Here is a 22,286-nt window from a genome sequence, read left to right on the forward strand (position 1 = left end):
TTATATTATAATATTAAATAATATTATATTAATATTAATCATTTGTCCAATTGATCAAACTGATTGCCTTCGTATAAACTCTTGGATAGATTTAAGGTGTAACTGAGATCTAAAAATGTTGATTGATAAACGTAATTTTTACTTGGATATGAGGAAATTTATTTTTTCCCTAATTGTCGGTAAAGGGGCGTAAAGTTACCAGTTGAAAGAGTTCGTGGATGATTTGGCTTTGGGGTTTCCAAGGGAGGCGGACTGACTTTTTTTAGGTGAAGCGGCTTGGGGTGATTGCTTGTCAAATGGTGGAATCAAATGATTCCACGTGTCACCAATAATTTGATTTTGTTGGAAATTTGTCCTGATGTAGCAGGCTTTTATTCATTTCTGTATAGGGATGAGAAGACGACAAATCCCCGACCCTTGGATCTGAATCACATGTGACCCTGAATTACCATGTTTGAGTACCCCTTAACCCTGAACTTTCTTAAGATTCCTAAAATTTACGGTTTTAATATACAATCACACTTTAATACAATGGAAAAATCCCATATTTATTAAAAAAATTAAATATATTAAAGGAAAATGAAAATAAACAACAGCCTATAAAACAATAGATTAATACAGTTAATACTAAATTTATAACCTATTTTTTAGAGATAAATTTCTACTTTATTTTAATTCTTAAACTATAATTTCTCATTCAAAACTTAATTTCACTAGAAAAATTTAATGTGAAAGAGTATAAAATTCATTTATGTTCTTGAAATTTAAAAAAAAAAATGATAAAAAAATGTCATCTAGTCAAATGAGTTAATAAAACTTGTTTTCATAAACAAATCGTGTTTGAGCATGCTCAAATCAAATCCAAAATTAAAATATTTTTGAATCGAGTTTGAATTTTAACTTATCAATCTTAAATTAGCTCTTTTGATTTGAACTAATGTCAATTTGAATTCGATTCAAACTTGACTTGAATTGAATTAAACCTTAGTTAAAATTCAAATAGTTCATATTTTAAAATGTTTGGGTGAGTTATAAGTAAATATAAATTAAAATATTTAAAAGATATTATGTCCATTATTATATTATCTACGTCCATGGAGAATTCCATTGTAGTGATTATATGAGTTGTAAAAAAATTCCCTTTACTTGTCTAATCTTGTATTTATAAGATAAGAAAAAGACTTATTTATGTAATTATATAAAAAGATAACCTAAATTTAATGTACTAAATCTAAATCTCTACTTACTGGTAATATTCTCTTGTAAGAATAAGAGACAAGAATTGTTGGTGGAGAAACTCATGAAAACTAGTAAAATTTGCTCTTCTTATTAGCTCTGAATGGAAGGCTTTTAACTAAGTAAATAATATGTTTAAAGTTTTACATATATATCTAATTAACTGGTTTTATTAATTTTAATTATTTATAGGTAAAAAATTGAGTTTTTAATAGTTAAAAGGTATTAGTTTAGAGTTTCAATAAACTTTGGGTCGAAAATACTCTTTTGCCCGAAATTAAATTTTCTTTTATTGTCATATTATTCATTTTGATCTATTGAATTTATTTTATATTTTTTATAGGCCAAAGGACTATTTCTCACCCAAGGTATGCTACATTCTCAAGTTCCCCTTCTTTAACTTTGAAAATACCAAATACCCATCCATGAACAATTAAATTTAACGAAGCTCTTCAACTTTCCAGACGAAGACGACGCTAGATCTGAGCCGATCAACGTTCTAGAGGAGATAAGAGAAGCCGTCGGAGCATGGTGGTGAGTCGAGAAGGCTTCGTCGTCGGCGATGGCGCCGGATTTGGCATCGGGAATTGAAAACTAAACCCTAGGGGGGGGGGGAATACTATTTTTCAAAACTTGGTCTAGGGGAAAATGGTTAGTTTTTAGGGGTTAGGGGGGGAAAAGAGGATTAAATTTTAATTTATTTTTAATATTACAGATAAAATAACGATTGTGCCCTTGAATTCATTTTTTTAACAGCTCATGGGTAGGTAAATGGACTTTTCAAAGTTAACATGTGGGAATATGCACAAAAAGGATACCTTGGGTGGGACATTGTCCTTTGGCCTTTTTTGTATTATTAACGCGAATATATTAAGATATAAAAGCACTGTGACCACCAACATAGATAATTATTTTAGGGATGCTGCGAACGGCCAAGGTGAATTTGGAATCAAAATGATTCATTGGCCCCCCATCGCCATGTGACTTCTGTTCTTTTCCCAAGCCCTCAATAATTAAAAATGTCTCAATTTCGTCCCCATACAACAACTTTTGTCTGGACTTTTATTTTTGTTTGATTCTTGAGTTGGCCCACCTTCGATTCTGAATCTTTTGGTGGCCCCTTCCCTTTGTATATACTACATAAAATAATTAAATACCATCTACACCGATGTATCATTATTTTACCAGTTTATGGTTAATTCCAACCAAGATATCCCAAAAAAGAGTACTTCGAATTTGATTCGGATATGTAAAATCCAATTGGAGCTTTAACATGTTTAAACTGATGAAATCAATAAAAAGTGCCACGGAAAAAAGATAAATTTGTTAACAAATTTCCAATAATTCACTATATTTGAATTGACTTAATTTGAATTGGAGCTATTTATGTTACACAGGTTATTTAATTAATTATGAATAACTAATCACTATTTAAGTGACCACCCATCAATTATTTTTCATAGTTCTATTTACTTCAATTTGTCAAAGTTATCGATCAAGCCAATCTGGGTATCAACTTGACTCGAATCCAATGGTACATGCATCCAAACAAGTTTCAAGTTCTCACAAAAGATAATGAAGGATTTAATATTTTTCCATCTTACTGCCTTCTTATGGTTGTGACAATGTAAAATCCTCAAACTATGAACTATGTAATGCAATTGACCTATTTTGGATCCTAAATTCCGAAATCTCATGAAATGAAGTTGATTACAAAAGTTGAATGTTATAATTCAATACATTGGAAGGAATATGCAATCACATGTTGTCATATTGGTTTATATATATGAGCCAATAAAAACTGTTTGTATGTATAATTTTATTTATTGTTTTTTTATAAATGGGACTTCCTGTCTCAGAGTTAGGAAATGGACAATTCAGCAACCAGATGACCAAGCTAATAAATTCCACAAAATCACATATCATTCATGATCAGAAATTATTCAGAGGCAAGCTTCGCTAGTTAGAAAAGAATAAAAAAGCATGTCACAAAATTACCAGCCAAATTTTTGTGATTATCTGTACCATGGTTTACAGCAACATAAACAAGCTATTTTACCTGCCATCTGGTTTATGCAAATTAGTCTCCTACTTTTCTTTCAAGCCGGAGCTTCTCTATCCCTAGACTAAACCCTGCTCAAATGCTTGTCAGACTCCAGAAACATGTCTCTGTTCCTGTTGCTCTTACTCCTTGCATATTTCAACTTTGAGAGCCATCTGTGATCTTCAATGATATCAGATATCTCTTTTTAGCACTATCTTCAACTCCCCAGCCACTGCTTTGATTTCAATTAAATTATTTCCATACCTAGAAAGAATAATAGGGAACCAAAAAAATCTCACTTCTCACTTCTCTTTACCAATTCAAAACTTTCGTCTTTAGAAAGAGATAACTCATAATTTTGAAATAAAGAAAGGAAAAAAATTTCAGGCTCTGCTGCTTTGATGATTTAAAGGTCTTAGGATATGAAAAACTTGTCTTCAATAAAACAAGAGTGTAGCAAATAGTATTGAAGGTAGCAACTTACAGCTTTGTCAGTGAACAAGTTATTCTCTCAAGAACTGCAACTTTGAAGTTTCAATGAGTAATATCTTTAGAAAACATGTCAAAGCTCAAAAAATTTCATCAATACAACCCTACCCACTTCTTAAAGGTCAATCCTGCTTCTCTCTTTTTAAGTTGGGATTCTGTCTGGAATTTGGGAGCCTTGCCCTTGTATAGTGTTTTATGGTACTTCAAGAAGAGGGTTCGGTATTTGTATTTGTCAATAAACATATTCCCTTTCTCCATCATATCCACGACTTCATTTGCTCGAACGAAAAATCCACCCCTTACAAATGTATAAAGTACAGCATCTAAGAGTTCTTGATCAAACTTCATTGAGGTGGCAGAAGCAAAAGATTTCATTTCACCCCACAACTCTGTTACCTCGGTATATTTCCCCCCAATAGCAGCATACCCAGTGACCATAGAATGGAAAGTTTGTGCATTTGGGAGATGGCCCAGACTTCTCATCTTCTTCAAAGCCTTCTCAGCATCTTGCATCAACCTCTTTTTACAGAAGAAATGGATAACATTGTTCCAGTCATGAACACCATAGTCATTTCTTTGCCCTTCCTTGATTTCTTGTAAGAGCTTTGCCATCATTCCTGCCTCACAATTCTCTGCACATCGTTTCACCAGCATCTCAAATTCTTGGTGACCAGTTCTTGGGATTTTAGCCTCTTTCATCTCTTTGAAAAGATGGAGAGCTCCCTGGGTATCTTTCTGAATAACTTGTGATTGGATTAGTGCTTCATAACAGCTTGAATCTAACTGCACTCCAGCAATATGAGCATCTCGTAAAAGTGCTGTGACTTCTCCTGCTCGATTTGCTTCAATATAAGCTTTCAAAAGGGAAGCGTATACTGAGGAACTGGCTCTGACCCCAGCCAAACGCATCTCATCAAGAAGATCATGTGCCTGATCTAACCACCCAAGTGAGATACATAAATTAATGACATGGTCCAATGCCAAATCATCATGGGAAACCAATGAATCTTCTTTCTCTACCCTAATAAGAAAATGAGTCAAATCCTTTGTCTTGCCAGCTTCTAGAAAAGCCTTAACCAATTTAATGTAAGTTCTTTCAGTTGGTCGGAGAATACCATGCTCGGTTGTAATCAACTCAACTTGTGTCTGCAACTTAGATAACAAAGTTTCAAGTATTCTCTTCACTTCTGCCTCAAGATAGGTAAACTTTCGGTCTCTGGTGAACTCTTCATAAGAAACTATAGAGATTTCAATTATTCTACTACCATCAAAACCATCTGATATTCCATGATTCAGATTTTCAACAGAAATTTGCTCTAAAGGGGGCTTATTATTTTTTCCAACAGCATCGTGTGTTAGCATAGAAGCGGCAAGTGAATTTTGTGCTTCCTTTGCTTTATGCAGCATTTGTAAAACCATTTTGGAAGCAGAATTAAGGTCTCCAAACTTCAAATGACAACTAAGCAAACAATTATAGAACTGTCGAAATTGAATATCACTTAGGTGAACAGCTTCATCTAGATGTCTTTGAAGCTTCCTCAGCTCTTCTCTCCGCCCATTTCTCTCATATATGTGTGCCATTATGATCAATAAGTTTGCATCTGCTTTTACACCAATTCGAGGCATAAGATCAAGGAGCTGCTCTGCTTTTCTCACAGTCTCAAACAAGAAACACCCAGCCAAAGCAACATTGAAAGCAGTGGTATTAGGCTTCATAGCTATCAAAGGTGCATTGCTCTTTTTACGAGGGTCTACCCTCCCATCTTGAAATAAATAACCTATCTCAAGAATCAACTCAGCTGCAAGGTAAGCTCCAGAAACTGTAAGTGACATGTGGGCCAAGATTGCAGACCAGGCACTCACAGGAGGATATTGTTCTGTTGCTAGCAACTTCCTCAAAACAGTTGATGCAGGCAATGGCAAACCACATTTAGCAAGACCAAGAGAGAGATAAATCAAAGGTTCCTTTTCAAACAAATTCTGCTTACTTTCCTCAAAAGCTTGTTCCACCAACCTATAAGCTTTCTCAAGCCATGTACTTTCAAGGCTTCCAGCAAAACTTGTTATAACCTTGTTCACAACACTTTTTCGAGGAAACCCATCCATCTGCATGTGTTGTTCAAAAAGCTTCCAAACATCAGCATATCTACGCTCATCAACAGCATTTTCTATTTCCATACTCAGTTTTGCAGGGTCTCGAGCCTGGACCAAGATTGTCCCAGCCAAACTCGAAAAAGATTGAGTTCCAATGGCAAATCTGTTCAGGTTTACCAAGACACCAGTTTTAAAACCTAAGTACCTCGAAGAATACCCAGCAGACTCATGGATTGTTAGGTAACTCAAACTCTCCTGAAATTGGAGCTGCCAAATCCAAGCAGAGTTATAACCCCCATAGGTAAGTAAAGAAAACATATGTTGCCTCAATCTCCTCATGAAAATCATTATTTTCAATCCTGCACAGAAATTGATCCAAAAATCAAACTTTATGATCAAAACCCTGAACGAATAACAGAATTTCGTGTAAAGCATTAGATTGATAATTTTATTGAATTTACTCTATTTATATAACCTATATTACATTTTAGCTCATCATTGGAACCTAGATACATGTTTCTCTAATAAAATCACTTAAATTTTTGACCTAATTGAAGAACGTTCTTATTCCTATAGTAATTTGACAGAGATAATGAAGAAACAAACACATGGAACTTTTAAAATTAACAAGAACGACTTCGAAATGATTAGAGGAAGACGAACCAATTTGAAGAAGAACTGGAGCAACTGAAGCTAGCGCTGGCCTCGTGTGCCGTCGGCGGCGGCGGCGGCACTAGTTGGAAATGGTACGTGTTTGATTAAAAAAAATGTAAAAGTACTTTTTCCTTTATATCCTCTTATATTTACTAAAGTTAAATATCCCCTGACATTTTAAAATATAACAGGAAGCTCCCATACCACTATCAATTAAGTGGATTGTTCAACCCCACACCACATCATATAACAGGGACGTCGCGGCACTTAAGCTTGTTTCACAGAGAATTCTTCTTTTGCTTCGATGATTTTCTCCTTTCTGGTAATTCAAATAAGCTAAGTTTAATTTCAAATTAATTATTTTGAATTTTAGTCATAATCGAGCTATCCCTCGTCATTTGATTACGCTGAAGTCTACCTTAACACCTTTTTTATAACAGAAATATTTAGATCTGATAATATCATGGGCTAATTTACTAAACGAATTCTTACCTTTTGGGCTTCTTGGATGCATTTCCACCTAGTTTGTGCAAGGCATATTTTGCAAATTTCACCAAGTTGTTAGTTGAGCCCAACACAAATCCAAACAAGTTGCGAGCAAACTCAATTCACAAAAATATCAAATCAAGAATCCCACTATACATTGTTTCAAAAAAATAGTTTATGAAGCATAATCCCATTGGAGGCTCTGACTGAATTGTCTCTGAGTTGCTCAAGCTTAAATTTAAACTCAGATTGAATAAATCGAGTTTGAGTCTAATGATTTAATTTGTTTTTATAAATAAATTGGATTTGAAGTAATTTAAATATTTAAGTTTAAGTTGATTCAAATTAAATCCAAATTTAAATTATTTTCGAACTAAACTCAAATCTTTATTTTTTCAATCTTAAACTAACTTTTTTAAATTTGATTTAATCATAAAGTGGGTCTTGTTCAGTCTCAATCCATATCAAATCTAACACTCTCGTAGAGACATATTATGTGTAAGTATAATATAATGAATAGGCCAGAAAACTATGCTACCACAAGGTGTTTTGTATGAAAAACAAACATCAAAAGGAACGCAAGGCAATTGTAAACATGGAAACCTAGAAAGGGTAAGGTATTTATGGTTTACAAACAAACGCAAAATTAACGTCCACAACGCAAGTTTATAATATTGTAAATACGAAAAACCCACAAAGATATGTATTAGAGTTTATCATAAAGGATCTATATAAAAATGTCCAGGACAGAGAAAGTGCCAATATGAGGGACAAAAAAAAAAAAAAAGTGTATAATGTAACAAATATTAAGAGGCAAAGGAAAGGGATCGAAGGCATATACAGACGTAAGAAAGCCAGAAAGGTTTGTCTACAAAATGGCCGACCGAACACCGGTTAGTGGGAGACATGAAAATGCATGTAAGCTAGCCACCCTTCACCTTCACCTACAGACGCTGGAGACTCTCCATCTTTCTCTCTCTCTCTCTTTGTTTATTCTCAAAGGTGATAAAGACAACGCTGACGTTTTGGGTGGCTACTGCACTGCCCATTGCGCCCTTCATCTCTTAGTGTTTTGTTTTGCTTAATATGTCCATCTATACGTACTTTCACCTCCTTCACTATGCATTTAGCTCATACTTATTGCCTTATTCTTTGGTCTCAGCCATTGTCATACAAGTGCGTGCATTATTATAGTTTTATATTCTTTTGCGGCCAAAGAACTTATTCCCAACCAAAATATACTATCTTCTTAAGTTTTCACCCCTTAATTTTGAAAATTCTATTTACTTACCTATAAGAAGTTAAAGCTAACGAAACTCTAATTTCTTAAAATTTTATCTTTTTTTTTTCCTTTAAACCTTAAAAACTAACCCTTTCACTCCTAGGCTAGGTATTAAAACTAACAGACTTAATTGCTTATAAGTGAGAAAATAAAGTTTTCAAAATTAAGAGATGAGAATTTAGGTTTGGGTGGGGATAAGTCCTCTGACCTTCTTTTGCTTCATCATCTCTCTACCTAAAAGAAGAAAAAGTTTCTTCATTTTTTACTTCATTCTTGATAATTCCTCTAAAACTTCATCTCATCCAAGAGAGAAATGGTTAAAAATATTAATCAGACATAAAGATAAAAGAATACATGATTTATTTGGAGGAAATTTTGTAAGGATCTAATGTCACGCCATCTTTTAGAAGATGCATTACTCTTAAGGTCAAAAAGTAATCAAAATTCTTTGAAGATAATGAAAAAAAAAGTTAAAAACATTGCTCAAAAAATTCTAAAAGAAAGAAGAAAAACAAGCTCTCAAAGAAAATCTTCGCCTCCACCTAGTGAAAAGATCATCTCAGTAAATAATATATAATTATATATATTAAATTTCTTTGTATTTCAAGATTTAGCAACATAATGGAGGAGAATCTTGACCTCAACCATTGAAAATGCCTTTTTTTGCCCTCTATTTTCATGAAAGCAATCGATTAGAAGAAAGTTTAGAATCAAATGTACAATAATTTTTTGCACATTTTTTTTTCTAATTAATTATAATGCATGGTGACATATTCTTCTTGTATTTTTATGCCGCCGGTCTTAATTATATATTCTTGGTTTTTATAGAGTCCTCCATCAATAACTACTAATCCATGCATGAAATCAAATTATAATTCACTCCCATCTTATTCAATCAATCTAGTTAATTTATTTATTAAACATGTGCCCCAAAAAGCTATATGACTCTACAAGCACTAACCACATATAATTTGATTATTTCTTCGAATGTAATTGATGTATATTCAAAGATTCAAATGGAATGACGCCAGATGTTTTATCTTTAAAAGTTTGATTGAAATTTTGAACCTTAATTTAACAATATTGCACTCTTCATATGATATGCTTTATGTTTTACTCTTGATATAGAGCTAGAGTCATCCATCAATTTATAGATGAAATTAAATAACTAAGTCTATAAATGCCCAAATCAAAGTGACTCTACAAGCACTAAGCACAAAATACTTATCGATTGTGATTGAACTTAGATGAGTAGTTGGATATTGTTTTACACCTAATTACAAAATGGGCTGAATTGTTCCTTAATTAATTAATAATTAAGAGAATTAATATGATGTCTCGTAACATAAAAACATATATATAAATAGAATAATCCTAATTAGCAAACTGATTTATTTTAATATAATGAATTGATTTTAAATTAGATATAAAACAAATAATTGTATCATTTAATTATAATAAAATACACCAGTTTAGGTGGATAAATTAGTAAAAAATGTAAGTAAATGTAACATGTGATTAATGATATGATTGTTTCTTACCATATATGAGTGTACTATATATGCTAATATTAATTTCTTACTAACTAATTATTTATACTAATTGACATAATAACATATAATTAGGTGATATGATTGTTTATACAAGTTAATAAGAAATATTTGTATACGATGTTACTCTTATTCTATATGAAAAGCATCATACATATACCAACAAGAGAAAAAGAAACGGCGAAGAAAAAAGGTAAAATGTGTAACTAGAAAGAATAAGAGGGAGATGAAAAGGAGAAGAAACTTTGGATGTGTCTATTGTCTCCCAATATTCCAAAGAGGTCTAAATCATATCAAGCCCCCATTTTGTAATGGGGGGTCCCTTCTTGCACTATCTCATTATAAAAGCTAGATTTTTTTTTCCTTTTAATAGTTTATTAATTAATTTGGGTAAAATTCGATTAACGATCATCAACCTATTACAATCTTGAATGAATTATGAGAGAAAAGTTGAAGGTAGTTATTGTTCATGTTGCCGCGATAAATCATAAATTGTTGAATTTACACTGAATTAATGACAGTAATTGATGTCATGAATATAACTTAAATATTTATATGAGTTAATTGTGTTGATTTTGTATTTAGGATTTTGATGATCTATTATTCCATGGATGCAAAGTCAAATTTTGTAGGAGAAAGAAGCTTGAAATTGATTGAACTTAATTACCCACCATCGGATTCCAACTTTTATATTATCCATAAGACTAAAGAAATAGGAAAAGGAAAGAAAGAGAAGGAAAGCTTATTATCTTGGCAATGAGAACAGAACAATTATGCGTAAAATGCAAGGGGATTGTGGAATCAACCCATTCTTGGATATTGATGATCACTTTTCCTTTTCATTTTTTTAGATCTTTGTGGTGCATCGAATTGAATGGCATAATTCTCGAAATTCAATAAAGTAATACTACATATATTAACGGATGAATATTTATAGGTACTAATTATAAATATGTGATTATCTCTAATTCAAAATCACCCAACACGTCACTCAGTTCAATGCAAAAGATAATTCATTATAATTGAGGTAGAGAAATACATTTTTATAAACCAACTACCAAACATGATTTTACAATTTTACTAGCAAGAAGGGGAAAAACAAATAAAAAGGAATTAAAGAAAAATATTCCAAATTGATCCTTCTCTTTGTTGTTTCAATGTCCACTTCCTTTGTGGATGCTCTACTAACCCTAAGGCCTTTCCAAAGAGAAATCGATAACTTTTGCCACTTCATAACCCCAACAAAATGTAGTAAACAAGTGTTATGGGCAATGCAATAAGCATCCCAAATATAACCCTAAAACCAAAATTAAATTGAAGTTAGTGAGGAAAAAAAATTATAATAGACAAGATTTATATTTATAATATCATAAACAACATCCGGGTATATTGATAATATAATAAAAATTACTTTCCGTCCGGATCATGATTATATTATAATCTAATGGCTTCCCCTTCGATGGAGTAATACCACTTCAATAATACAAACAGCGATATTCTCCGTCTAGGTCATTACTAGATTATAATCTGAGAAATCAAATAGTATAGTGATGCCTCAAAGACAAATATAACATTATTTCCCATCTAGCTTATTGTTAATTATGATCGAATGGTTAAGATGAGATATCACTACACCATTGAGAAAATATAAATACTTACGCAGTGCTTAGAATATCAGGATGAACATTGTATTCCTTAGCAAAGACAAAGGGTACAATTCCTTGTGGAAGAGCTGCCTGTTTTTCAGATTTTGCAAGCAAAACAGATGAAACCATAAAAAAAGGGGTTTAGAAATGGCACAAAACGAACAGAAAATCAGATAGAGAGACTGACATATTGTCACTTCAATTCGTATAAATAAATTAATAAGAAAAGTTACGTGTATAATTTTATTCATTAATTATAGTGCTCTTTGCAATGCATGTGCTTTGTTTCATCCTGTGTTATTTACTATTTCCCTTCACTTGTTTTATTTTACTCACTATACCAATCAATACTTTATCGCCCAATTTAAAAATCTTCCCAAGAAGATTCAATGTTTATGCTCTACCCCTCTATAAGGGCATGGCCTCATTATACTTGTACTATGTTCAAGAAAATATGCAATGTCTTCATAATGAAAATATTTGAGATGTATATGGTTAAGATTTTTCATGTTATAAATAAGTTTTGAAGGGTGATGAATGATAATAACTCTTAAGAGGTGTATATATAATATAATATAATATAATAATATCAACTATAAAATTTTGTATAATTGAGTATAAACAGTTGCAAGTAAATTAATGTATTATGATTTGTACACATATCACTCTAGTACCTACGTAATAGTCAGAGCTACTTCAAACATTCAAAAAAGAAAAAAGAAAAAAGAAGGCAATAAAAAAGTTATCCGGGGGAGGAAAATAGTTAATAAAAAGTGAGGAGTTTGGAAGCTTTGTGAGCTAAGTAAGATTTTTGGTAGTGTCAGAAGGAAGCACAAGGAGAAGAGATAAAAGAAAGAAAGACCTGAACAATGGCAACGTGTAACAGAACGCCTCTCAACCCAACAGCAATGGAAGCAGCTGCCATAACAGCTGGACCTGCAAGGAATCTCACAGCCATAGCAAAAGCTGCAGTGGAATTTCCACACGCTATGATCCTTGGTTGCAAAGCCATGAACAAACCTATCGTATTTACCATCAAAAAAATCCCCATTACTGTAAAATCTTTACTTGTCAGACTCATATTTCCTTTTTATTTTGGTGGGTTTTTCTTTATTTTTGAATTCTTTTACCATTTTCATCATCTCCGCCACTTCCCCAACACAACCCATTATTATTATGACCATTACTGTTACTCTCACTTTGCTTTCTACGTGTTTTGGCTTGCTTTGCTACAGAATTTAATTATGAAAAGGTGTGAGAGAGAGAGAAAGGATCAGAAAAAAGTAAAAGAGTTTTGTTTGATGGAATTTATCACTGACCTAGACTGAACATGGCCATGCCTAAGCCTGCATCTGACAGAATGGAAATAGATTTTGCTATAATGGCAGGCATTTTTACATGCCACCTACAAGAAACAAAAACAAAACCAGTGATCATTGAATTGAAAGCACAAACAAAAGAGATTTTAAATCTGCAGAAAGTGACAGATTTAATGTACCTGAAAGAAACTACTGACCATGTAAGGCCTATCAAGCTTGAGTAAGTGTTGGGATTTCTGATAAGTTTCCTCCAGACCATAATCAAAATCAGCCTTGTCATTACACTTGTTGGTGGCATTGTTTTAGGCTTTCCATCTCCAACTTTTTCTCCTTCATGGTGGTTGTTCTTCATTCCTGTGTTCCCGAAACTGAACTCTTCTCTCTCAATAATGTATTGTCCTTCATGATTCTCCCTGTGACCCTCCACTGAAAACACAAATCAAATTGATTGAGAAAATAAAACTAAGTATAATCAGAATGAAGCTAAACTAAATGAATTGACAAGTACCTTTTCCTGGAGACATGGATCTAGCATCTTTTTGCTCATTAGCTCCATAATCATGGCCACCATACACATCAGAGACTGGAGAAGCACTTGAACTCCAAACAAACATATGAAGATCTCTTGAAGCCTCCTCAGGTTTCTGCTGAGCTTGACCATTAGGCCTCTTGACAGTAGCAACATTATTTGCGGCGGCTTTGGACCCAGTAGGTGAAAACATTCCGGGGTTTGGAGCTGGATAATGGGCTGCGCCGCCAGGTGCGTGGTGATGAAACCTTGACTTGGCGGTGGCGGCTGCAGCGCCATCTTCTTCATAATTGGAAGGCCTCGGAGTTGGGCCTCTTGAAGCTGATAAACCATAAACATCACCAGCTCCAAGGTTTGAGCTGCGTCCACCGGCCATCATGGAGTAAAAATCAGTGTGGTTGAAGCTTGAGCCTCGAGGAGTTGGGTTTCTTGAAGATTGGAGGGAGTAAATCTCAGCATTGGTGAGGTTTGAAGGGCGAGGAGTTGTTGAAGATAGGCCTTGAGACCTTCTAGAGAAAATATCAGACCTTGAAGCATTAGATTTTCTCACAGTAACATGGAGTTTCCCGTCATCTTTGATCTCAGCTTCAGTTTCAAGAGGCTGCCTCCCATCAAGTGACATAATATCAGAGTCAACATGAATGGAAACAATGGAGCCAGCAGTGTCAGGAAATTGCTCAGAAATGAGCATCCGGGCACCTCTATATTCAAACAAAAACAACATCAAAGTGTACCAAATAATACATTGAAGCACAACAATTTGCACCATCAAACTCCCAGAGAAGTCGCCATACATTCCTCGAAGCAAAGGAATCCCCATAACAAGAGTGTTGGGCAAAGTTGATAAAGAAAAGAGAGTTATTGTCCATTCCAAACAACCCCTTCTGCTCACCTTTGTCCAAATTCCCAAAACCCCAAGAACAATGAGTTTCTGGAGAGTATCTGCAGCAATGAACCGAAAGTTCATGGCGTAGGGATCATTGGTGGAAATAAAATGAAAAGAAAGAAGAGGAACGGCAAAGAGAGCAACAAAACGGTTGATGCCTGAGCACTGATCAGGAGTGAAAATTTTCCACCATTTTACAGAGCCATAAGCCAAGATCATGGCCACGTAAAGTGGAACCATTGCAGTCATGACATGGTAAAAATCTAAGACAGTAATCATCTTTGGTGATGAAACTTGAACAACTCAAAGCTCAAACTTGAGTAACTCAAAACACAAAAGAGAATAATAAGCAAAGAAAAGAGAAGGTGTTTTGAAGATGGTGGACGTGATGATGATGAAGAAGACAAATGAAACTGAAGAGCATGTGTTTATGGGGTGTTGGAGTGGTGGCCTGGTGGGTAATAAGGCAGAAGGAAGAGGAATTTTTTTTCAGAATTCAGCTTTGAGAGCTGTGAGCAAGCTTGCACTTGCAGTCCCCAAAGCAAGAGAATTTGCCTTTTAAAATTTTTTTCTCTTTGTTTTTATCCTTTTTGTTTTAAGTAGTGTTTGGATTTGAAGAGATAATTAGACAATAACATGGGGAGGCTCTAGCTTCAATGGCCAAACAAAAGTATAAAGAGTTGAAAAATTAAAGAAAAAGGCATTTTGGTTTGGAGGAAGAGGAGATGGGCTGTGTCTCCTAGTACTTGTTTCAAGACCCTTTTCTCAAGGTGTCTTTCCTTTACCCTAATTTGATTAATTTTTTCATGATCTCTTTTATATCTCATTTTTTAACAAATGTATATATAATTAGCTATGGAATTAGCTAAGAATGCTATGTGCATGCATACATACATACATATATATATATATATCATTGTAATAGACATTTGGTTACATAAAAAATGTTCTTACCATAAATGAAATATTATTGTTATATAAGTATAATTGTTAATTGTTATCACAAAAGACAGATATATAACACACAATGACATTTTGATTTTCATTAACTAATTACATTTATATTTGTTATATATGAAACTTTATTGTTAAGTGCATGTTTGATATAGTATAAACATAAATATATTATCATACCAATTAATAATTTTAATTTAAAAATAAAATAATATTTAATCATCTAATGATATATATGTATATAACTATTCTTATTATAATAAGGTGAAAACTATTTATATGATTACGAGGAGAAGCGAATAGTTTTACGCTAAATTTGGAGTGGAAGAGGACAAGAGGAAGAATGGCTATACGTTTACTTTAAAAAAACAAAAAAACAAAAGAATAGTTATACATTTCACATGGACCCTCAATCATCCATTCTTAACCAAAATCTTACTTGGCGCCTTCAGGATCTTCTAACTTCAAAACATTGAATGTGTTTTGTAAATTGAGACTAAACCCACGTCCGAGTTGTTCAACTTGAGGAGGGTATCAAGTATTGACAGAAAATTCAATGAAAATAGTAACTTGAAATGTTTTGAATTATTGAACCAAAACGATCGTCTTTATTATGTCAAGTGGGTTCTTGTTTGTGTTGGGCAACAACAATAAACTAAGATTTGATAATGTTCATTAATTTTCATGGATCTAAGATGAAATTTATGTTATATTAAAAATATAGAAATTTCTTGTAGTATATTCTATTAATTAAAAACAATTTGGATGGTAGAATAATTGGTTAAGGTGTAGAATTTCAAGTCTAGAATTTGAAATCCTAGGAAGAATAATTGGTTAAGGTGTAGAATAATTGGCTATGGTAATGGATAGAATTGTTCAAAAAAATAACAAATAAGAATTAAGAATGTATGTTCTACTAGGAATTGTTCATGAGAAAGAGAAATATACAAAGACAATATAAGGGTTGTCAACATGTAGAGGATTCTTAGAGAACATTTTTTAGTATATCATTGATTTTGAGTTTTGCTAAGTTATTCTTTTGAGATATTATATAGTGTGTTGGGCTTTTGCATCTTTGAAATAATAATACATTCTCCTCTTCTATGTGAATGTAAATAAATTATGTCGAATCACGTTAAATATTATGTCTTTTTTATTTAACTGATAATTTCGTTCACATATTATTAATCTCAGTATTTGATAAGATTCCACAAATATCTAACATATAAGAATACAACATAAGTTTGTTAACCATTGCAGCTACAAATCTTATCATTATAAATCATCTAAAAAAAAAAAAAATTTGTAAAATTGCTTTTTCATTCTTATTGTCCATATATTTATGTTTGAAATTGTTTACAAGTTTTCATGTGGATTGGTGCATGCATGGCAGGATCCTATTAACATTTAGCTATCTATTAATTACTATATCCTTTTCTCCATCAAAGCATGCCTTCATATTCACACCCTGTCTACTCAGTTTGTGTCCAAAAATAATTGATGGCAATTTGACAAGCAATAACATTCCAAAGCTTACTTGTCTTTTGAATTTTGTTTTTGACCTCATTATTATATAGAGATAACTATGTATGTATTTGTCCATTTTTATCTAATGAATTATGAAAGTTATCATGCAGCTCCCTTTCACATAATCAAAAGAATGATCTTGTTTTCTCTCTATTCAAATTAAGTTTTAAAATAGTAATTCAAACGGGACTAGACTTTTTATAGATATTTCAATCTTAACCTTTCTATATTTTATTCCTTGACCCCCCACATTGTTAGAAAACGAATCAAGTAAAGAGAAATCAAAAAAAACAAAATCATGTATCTATAATAAGATAGATTTACACAATTCAACTAATAATGTTATTGTTTATGAGCACTTGGGTTTCTTGTTAATTTTAGAGTAACATTTTATGCCCTAATGAGTATAAATATGAATATCAATGTTAAGAATCATCATATGATTAAACAATTTTGAAATAGACTTAAAATAATGCTAAATTATTTAATAATATATTGATATTTATATTCATATTTATACATATTGTTAATGCATATATAATATAACACCTTTGATGGAATGATAATTTTCCTCCCTTTAAATTTAAAAATGTTAGTTTCCCACCCACTTGTTAAATCTATTAATACAATCTATAAAACCTTTTTATAAAGCTGGTGAAAAGATAATATTATCCTTTTATCTTTAATAAAGTCAAACAACAGTTTGCATAATAGTCTTTTGGCCTCGTAGAACTCTTAAGCAGTTAGTGGGCATGCAACAGTAGTGGATGGATAGAATAAAATAAAGAGAATTAGAGTCTTAGAAAACATAAACCCTAAAGCCATGCGTGCAGTTTATTAAAATTAAGCATGGTGTTTTGTGTTAATCGATTTTAAAAAGAAAAATATACTTGGGTTGGGAGACTGACACGACAAATTTCTGTTGCCCATTTCAATGCCTTCATTCTTCTCTTCCATATCATTATAAACTTCAACGCATGCTTATTTGCTTTTCAAATTTTCATCACTTCAAGGAAGCATTTGTGTCACCATCCATGAACAATTAATTCAATTTCCTATTTCATAAGATTTCCAACTTAGCATAAAAACCTTCTATTTATATGATAAATTTTATGTTAATCCATCCATGGCACAACACATGCATTCCATTATAAAATAATTATGTTTGTTTTACTCATATAAATATGTTATAAGCTCATCTGTTGATTATATCTATGGCGAAGGGAGAGAATAAATGGGGTTAGATGATTCTTCTTGACTTTAAAACTTTTTTTATGGCAAAATTTATAAAAATTCAATAAAAATATTATTTTTTATAGCTTTATCACTTGATCACGTGTATAGTAGATACACATACAATTTTCTCTGTGACCCAAAATTTTTTTTTCTTGTGAGTATATGATAGATTCCAATTGAGTTAGTTTAGAACAAATTCACCTAGCTCAAAGTTTGACATTATAATCCCTAAATAATTTGTAGTACTAAGAATATCATACAAAAATTGATATATAAAGAGAAAGTGATTAATAAAGTTGTAAGCAAAGGTAGGCTTTTGCTTTTTTGCTGAGAATGGGATACTTTTGGCTTATATTTTCACATTGATTTCCAAGATATTCAATCCAAAATATTGACTTTTGCATAGGAATTAGGAAGAGAAGACCACTCGTGATAATCTAAATTAATAGGTTAAAGTTTTTATTATATGGAAATTAGTATCAAAGTATCCACACGTGTTGTAAAGTGACTTGTCAAAATTTTATAATGGCCCTCAAATCAGGAAAAGTTATCCTTTAGCATTTGGGATGCCACCAATTCAACTTCTAATGTGTGTTGTATATCCAGTAATTTAATACACCCACGTAGCATTGATCGTGATCCAAGCTAATTTGGATTTAAATCATTGGTCGATTCAATAATTCTTTTTCTTTTTTTTTGACAAAACTTCTAGATTTGAATGATTTTTCACCTTCGGTTACAATTATTATTTTTTAACGATACTATTTTACTAATAAAGCGATTTTAAAGTTTTGTAAAGAAAGGCATATTTTACAGTTTCATTCTAAATGAATCTTTAAAATAAGAATAAGAGACTACAAAGCATTATTATTAAATATGTCAAAATTTTTAGTTTTTAGATAAATATATATAAAAAAATATTATTTGTTTTATGTAATAAGTATCTGATACTATTAAGTTGGGCCTTTAATTTCTTGAAGGCTCGGGCCTATAATTCTAAGCATGCAACGAATTGGGGTTTTTAATCAAACAATCTCAATTTATCGGGCTCAAAACCATTGAAAATGGATAGGGCCCTCTTTAGATAAAATGCTCTCAAATTTGAGTCATTTTCTATAGTCTATGCCAAACCACGAGTAACTTCTTAATTAAGGTTAGATTCAATTGAGTTTAAATTTAAATCCAGATTGAATGAACCTAGTTTCGGCTAAAAATTAAATTCATTTTTATAAAACGAATTGAATTTGAACTGATTCAAACATTCAAATTCGAACTAGTTTAGATTGATCTAAACTCAGCATTAAATCTAAATGATCTTCAAAAGCACACACAAGAAATGAAAATGAAAATGTTACGGACTTTGAAAGCAAATGGCACATCACTCAGCATTAGTTAACCAAAATATGCAGTCCTATCATTTAAGTACAAACCTAATTACAATAGGCAAAGATTGTAAAAGATAACAGTAACCAACCAATAACCCAAACTAACAAACAGCAAGAAAAGACTGCACTAGACAGCAGTGAAAGCCCTGAAAGTAGACCTGAAAGACAGACATTAACTAAGCATACAAGATAAGGAGTCATACACTTTTTACAAACCCTTGGAACCGGGAAGGACGATCCATTGTAGTTGAATCTCAACTTGACCACATTCCACATTTCTCAGTTTGAGACACAGGTCTTGGACAACTTTGCCATCATTCCACCGAATGCAGCTCTCCTCAGCAAGATCATTGTCTTTGCTTGGTGTAACTCTTGAGATTATGGTGCCAGATGGGCGGCTGCTCAAATCCATCTTCAAGGCTTCTACAAATGATATTATGTTGAACTCTGCATCTCCCATTTTGTCATCTTTGCTAAACGTGTCGTGGTCATACACAGTCTAAATCACATAGAAACATTGACAATAACCAGTTTATACCAATACCAGAAAAACTTGAAGAAGTGACATAAATCAATGTCAAACAGATGAAAACGGAGCACAGCATATGTAATTATTTGAAATCCCATTTGGGCAATGAACTTTCTGTAACATCCTGACTTAATAGTCCGACCTAATATTAAGATATCATCTGCTTTAGACTATTTAGAAGTTCACATGCTATTTTACCAATCTTGTCTTGAAATCTCCAAGCAATGTGGGATGTCCATTTATATTCAACATCTCTCCTATATCTTTGATAACATAGGATTTGCCCAATGGTGTTACACTTCTATTTGGTTCAAATGATTTTTTTTGCTTTCTTCATACATTCAACTGATCAAACTCACAAGGACAAGTTTTTGTGCCATGAAAGAAAAAAAAATTCTTTCGTTTGGTTTTTCCGCCATCCATGAAGGGAGAAAGAAATGGTAAGAAGCCAACATTAAAAAGAAACTCCTCATTCATAAAATATACTACATTTTCATGATTTCATTTCCATTCTATACACGATGAGATTTTACGAAATAGGGTACATCAGATTAGTAAAGAAGAATTTAAGTGGATTAATGCAATACTAGATGCATCAAATTCTAGAAGCAAAACTTGAAATCAAAGTGAAACAAAAAAATCTCAAGACTTCCATAGAGGCTTAGCTTCTCAAATTGCAAGCTCATCCATATGAACTGTTTTAAGCTTAGTCCCTTAGGACAAAAAACATCTCATTGACAAAGCCTCTATTTTCAACGCACGAAATTTAGCCAACTTGATTGAGGCGAGTTTGAGTTAAGGATTGGGTCTTTTTTCATAAAATGAGCTGAGTTCAAATCGGTTTGGATCAAATCCAAAATTAATTATACAATTTTAATAACAGGACAAGATAAAGACTTACCAGCTTGATGGGAACATTCGGATCTGCAATGGACAAAGTTAGATCTTCATTCCATTCCGGATTAACATCATTGTTTATCCTACGAGTCTTTAGTTTCTGCACCAAATACAACATTTCTTCTTTGAAAAACTCCTCACAAAGCTTTTACATATTGCTATTAATTTTGTCTCAGTATCACCATTGAATAACAACAGGAGATATTCTAATTTCAAACACTTGTTGAAATGAAACCTTTCAACACCAGTTTGAAAAAAGGGTTTTTCATTCCAACACTATTTCAGATCTTTAAACACACACTGATTTCTCACATCACCATTATCAAAATTGAAACGAACCTGATTGTCCATCTTGATAACAACATAAGGATCGCTAGTGCGAACATCACGAACGGCGAGATTGATGCCCCGCTTGACACGAATCCTTAGAAGCCCCATTAGATTCTCCATGAGAAGCGATTTTCCATCGCTTCCTTTCTGTGAGTCCACTATCACAGCCGTGTTCTTGGGCTTTCTGATTCCAAAACTTAAACAGTTTCGCGTGAAAGCCCATACCCGTCTTACGTGTCTTTCAATTTTGATGATTATCAAATCAACCCCTCTTTCTTTCTCCTTTTTCTTATAGCACAGACACCACTTCCCTCGATCGAGCTTCCAGTTTCCTCCTCTGCCTCCCTAACTCCCTTGCTTGCAATTTTTCTCTTTTCAGGTTACAGACAATTACGGTATCCGGTGACCATACCCTTTGACATGTGGGTCCCACCTTTAAATTTTTTTTTTTAAAATTTTTGGATCAGTTTAGAGGAGGAAACCAATGGTGGGAGACGATGAACGTGTGGTTAGCGGTTAGAGTTTGAAGAAAAAAATAATAATAATAAAGAAATTGAGGGAGAAGAAAATTAATAAAAAAATAAACAGGAAGAGTGACCGGAAGATCCGGTAAATTATTGGCGGGGAGTTGTTTGAGGAAGAGTTGTGGTGGTTGGCAAGGGCAACCAATGTGATGTGTTTATATTTATTTATTACTTGTACATTCCCGTACAATTTGAAGGTTGCATTTCAGTACAATTATGGAATATAAATTTCTTATATTAAAAACATTAAACTTTTATTTTTAATTGAAATATTTGTATATAATATATTTTTTTTTTTTTGGTTTGGAATGGAAAAAGTTATTAAATTTTCATATAAAAGATATTTAAATTTGTAATATTTTTCGTCAGTCAAATCTAATTGAGATTATTATTTTATTTTTTGAAACAAGATAATTAATTGATACTTCCAATTGAAAATAATAAAAGTTTTATTTATTTATTTATTTATAAAAATAAAATGTGAAATTTTGGTCCCTTAATTGAAAAAAAATGAAAATTTAGTGAAAAAAAAAATATAGTTAATTTAATAGAAAAAAGTAATATTGTGATACCTATACCTATACCTATATAAATGTATATTAATCAGATCAAATCAAATGAACTAAGCTCATGCTATTCAAGTTAAAAGTCAAAATTTGTTAGGTCGGGCTTCCCTAGGCTATGGTAAT

The 22,286-nt window shown here is 32.4% G+C and overlaps 3 protein-coding genes across 5 annotated transcripts; all 3 read right to left on the reverse strand.

Moving 5' to 3' along the window:
* Positions 1 to 3,137: 3,137 nt before the first annotated feature.
* Positions 3,138 to 6,744, reverse strand: LOC123196686 (pentatricopeptide repeat-containing protein At1g03100, mitochondrial). Of its 3 annotated transcripts, none has more exons than XR_006497718.1 (3): positions 6,527 to 6,744; positions 3,765 to 6,222; positions 3,138 to 3,512 (listed from the first exon to the last, which is right to left on the reverse strand). XR_006497718.1 is itself a non-coding variant. In XM_044610763.1 (2 exons), exon 2 carries the CDS (start codon positions 6,209 to 6,211, stop codon positions 3,863 to 3,865), a length of 2,349 nt encoding a protein of 782 aa, XP_044466698.1. In that variant the 5' UTR covers positions 6,212 to 6,222; positions 6,527 to 6,744; the 3' UTR covers positions 3,221 to 3,862. The 3 variants fall into 3 exon arrangements, 1 of the variants encoding a protein (XP_044466698.1); XR_006497717.1 differs by having other exon boundaries at positions 3,138 to 3,544; XM_044610763.1 differs by having other exon boundaries at positions 3,221 to 6,222.
* Positions 6,745 to 10,830: 4,086 nt separating this feature from the next.
* LOC123195764 (probable auxin efflux carrier component 1c) lies at positions 10,831 to 14,826 on the reverse strand. Its single transcript, XM_044609592.1, has 6 exons — positions 13,309 to 14,826; positions 12,980 to 13,226; positions 12,801 to 12,886; positions 12,344 to 12,501; positions 11,495 to 11,571; positions 10,831 to 11,132 (listed from the first exon to the last, which is right to left on the reverse strand). Exons 1-6 carry the CDS (start codon positions 14,492 to 14,494, stop codon positions 11,066 to 11,068), a joined length of 1,821 nt encoding a protein of 606 aa, XP_044465527.1. The 5' UTR covers positions 14,495 to 14,826; the 3' UTR covers positions 10,831 to 11,065.
* A 4,498-nt stretch (positions 14,827 to 19,324) lies between these two features.
* On the reverse strand, positions 19,325 to 21,423 carry LOC123195585 (protein C2-DOMAIN ABA-RELATED 4-like). The gene is made up of 3 exons (XM_044609375.1): positions 21,083 to 21,423; positions 20,748 to 20,843; positions 19,325 to 19,816 (listed from the first exon to the last, which is right to left on the reverse strand). The coding sequence occupies exons 1-3, from the start codon at positions 21,191 to 21,193 to the stop codon at positions 19,526 to 19,528; spliced, it is 498 nt and encodes a 165-aa protein (XP_044465310.1). The 5' UTR covers positions 21,194 to 21,423; the 3' UTR covers positions 19,325 to 19,525.
* Between the last annotated feature and the right edge of the window lie 863 nt (positions 21,424 to 22,286).

The sequence above is a fragment of the Mangifera indica genome, chromosome 14 (genome assembly GCF_011075055.1).
Source record: "Mangifera indica cultivar Alphonso chromosome 14, CATAS_Mindica_2.1, whole genome shotgun sequence".
NCBI classification, from domain to species: Eukaryota; Viridiplantae; Streptophyta; class Magnoliopsida; order Sapindales; family Anacardiaceae; genus Mangifera; species Mangifera indica.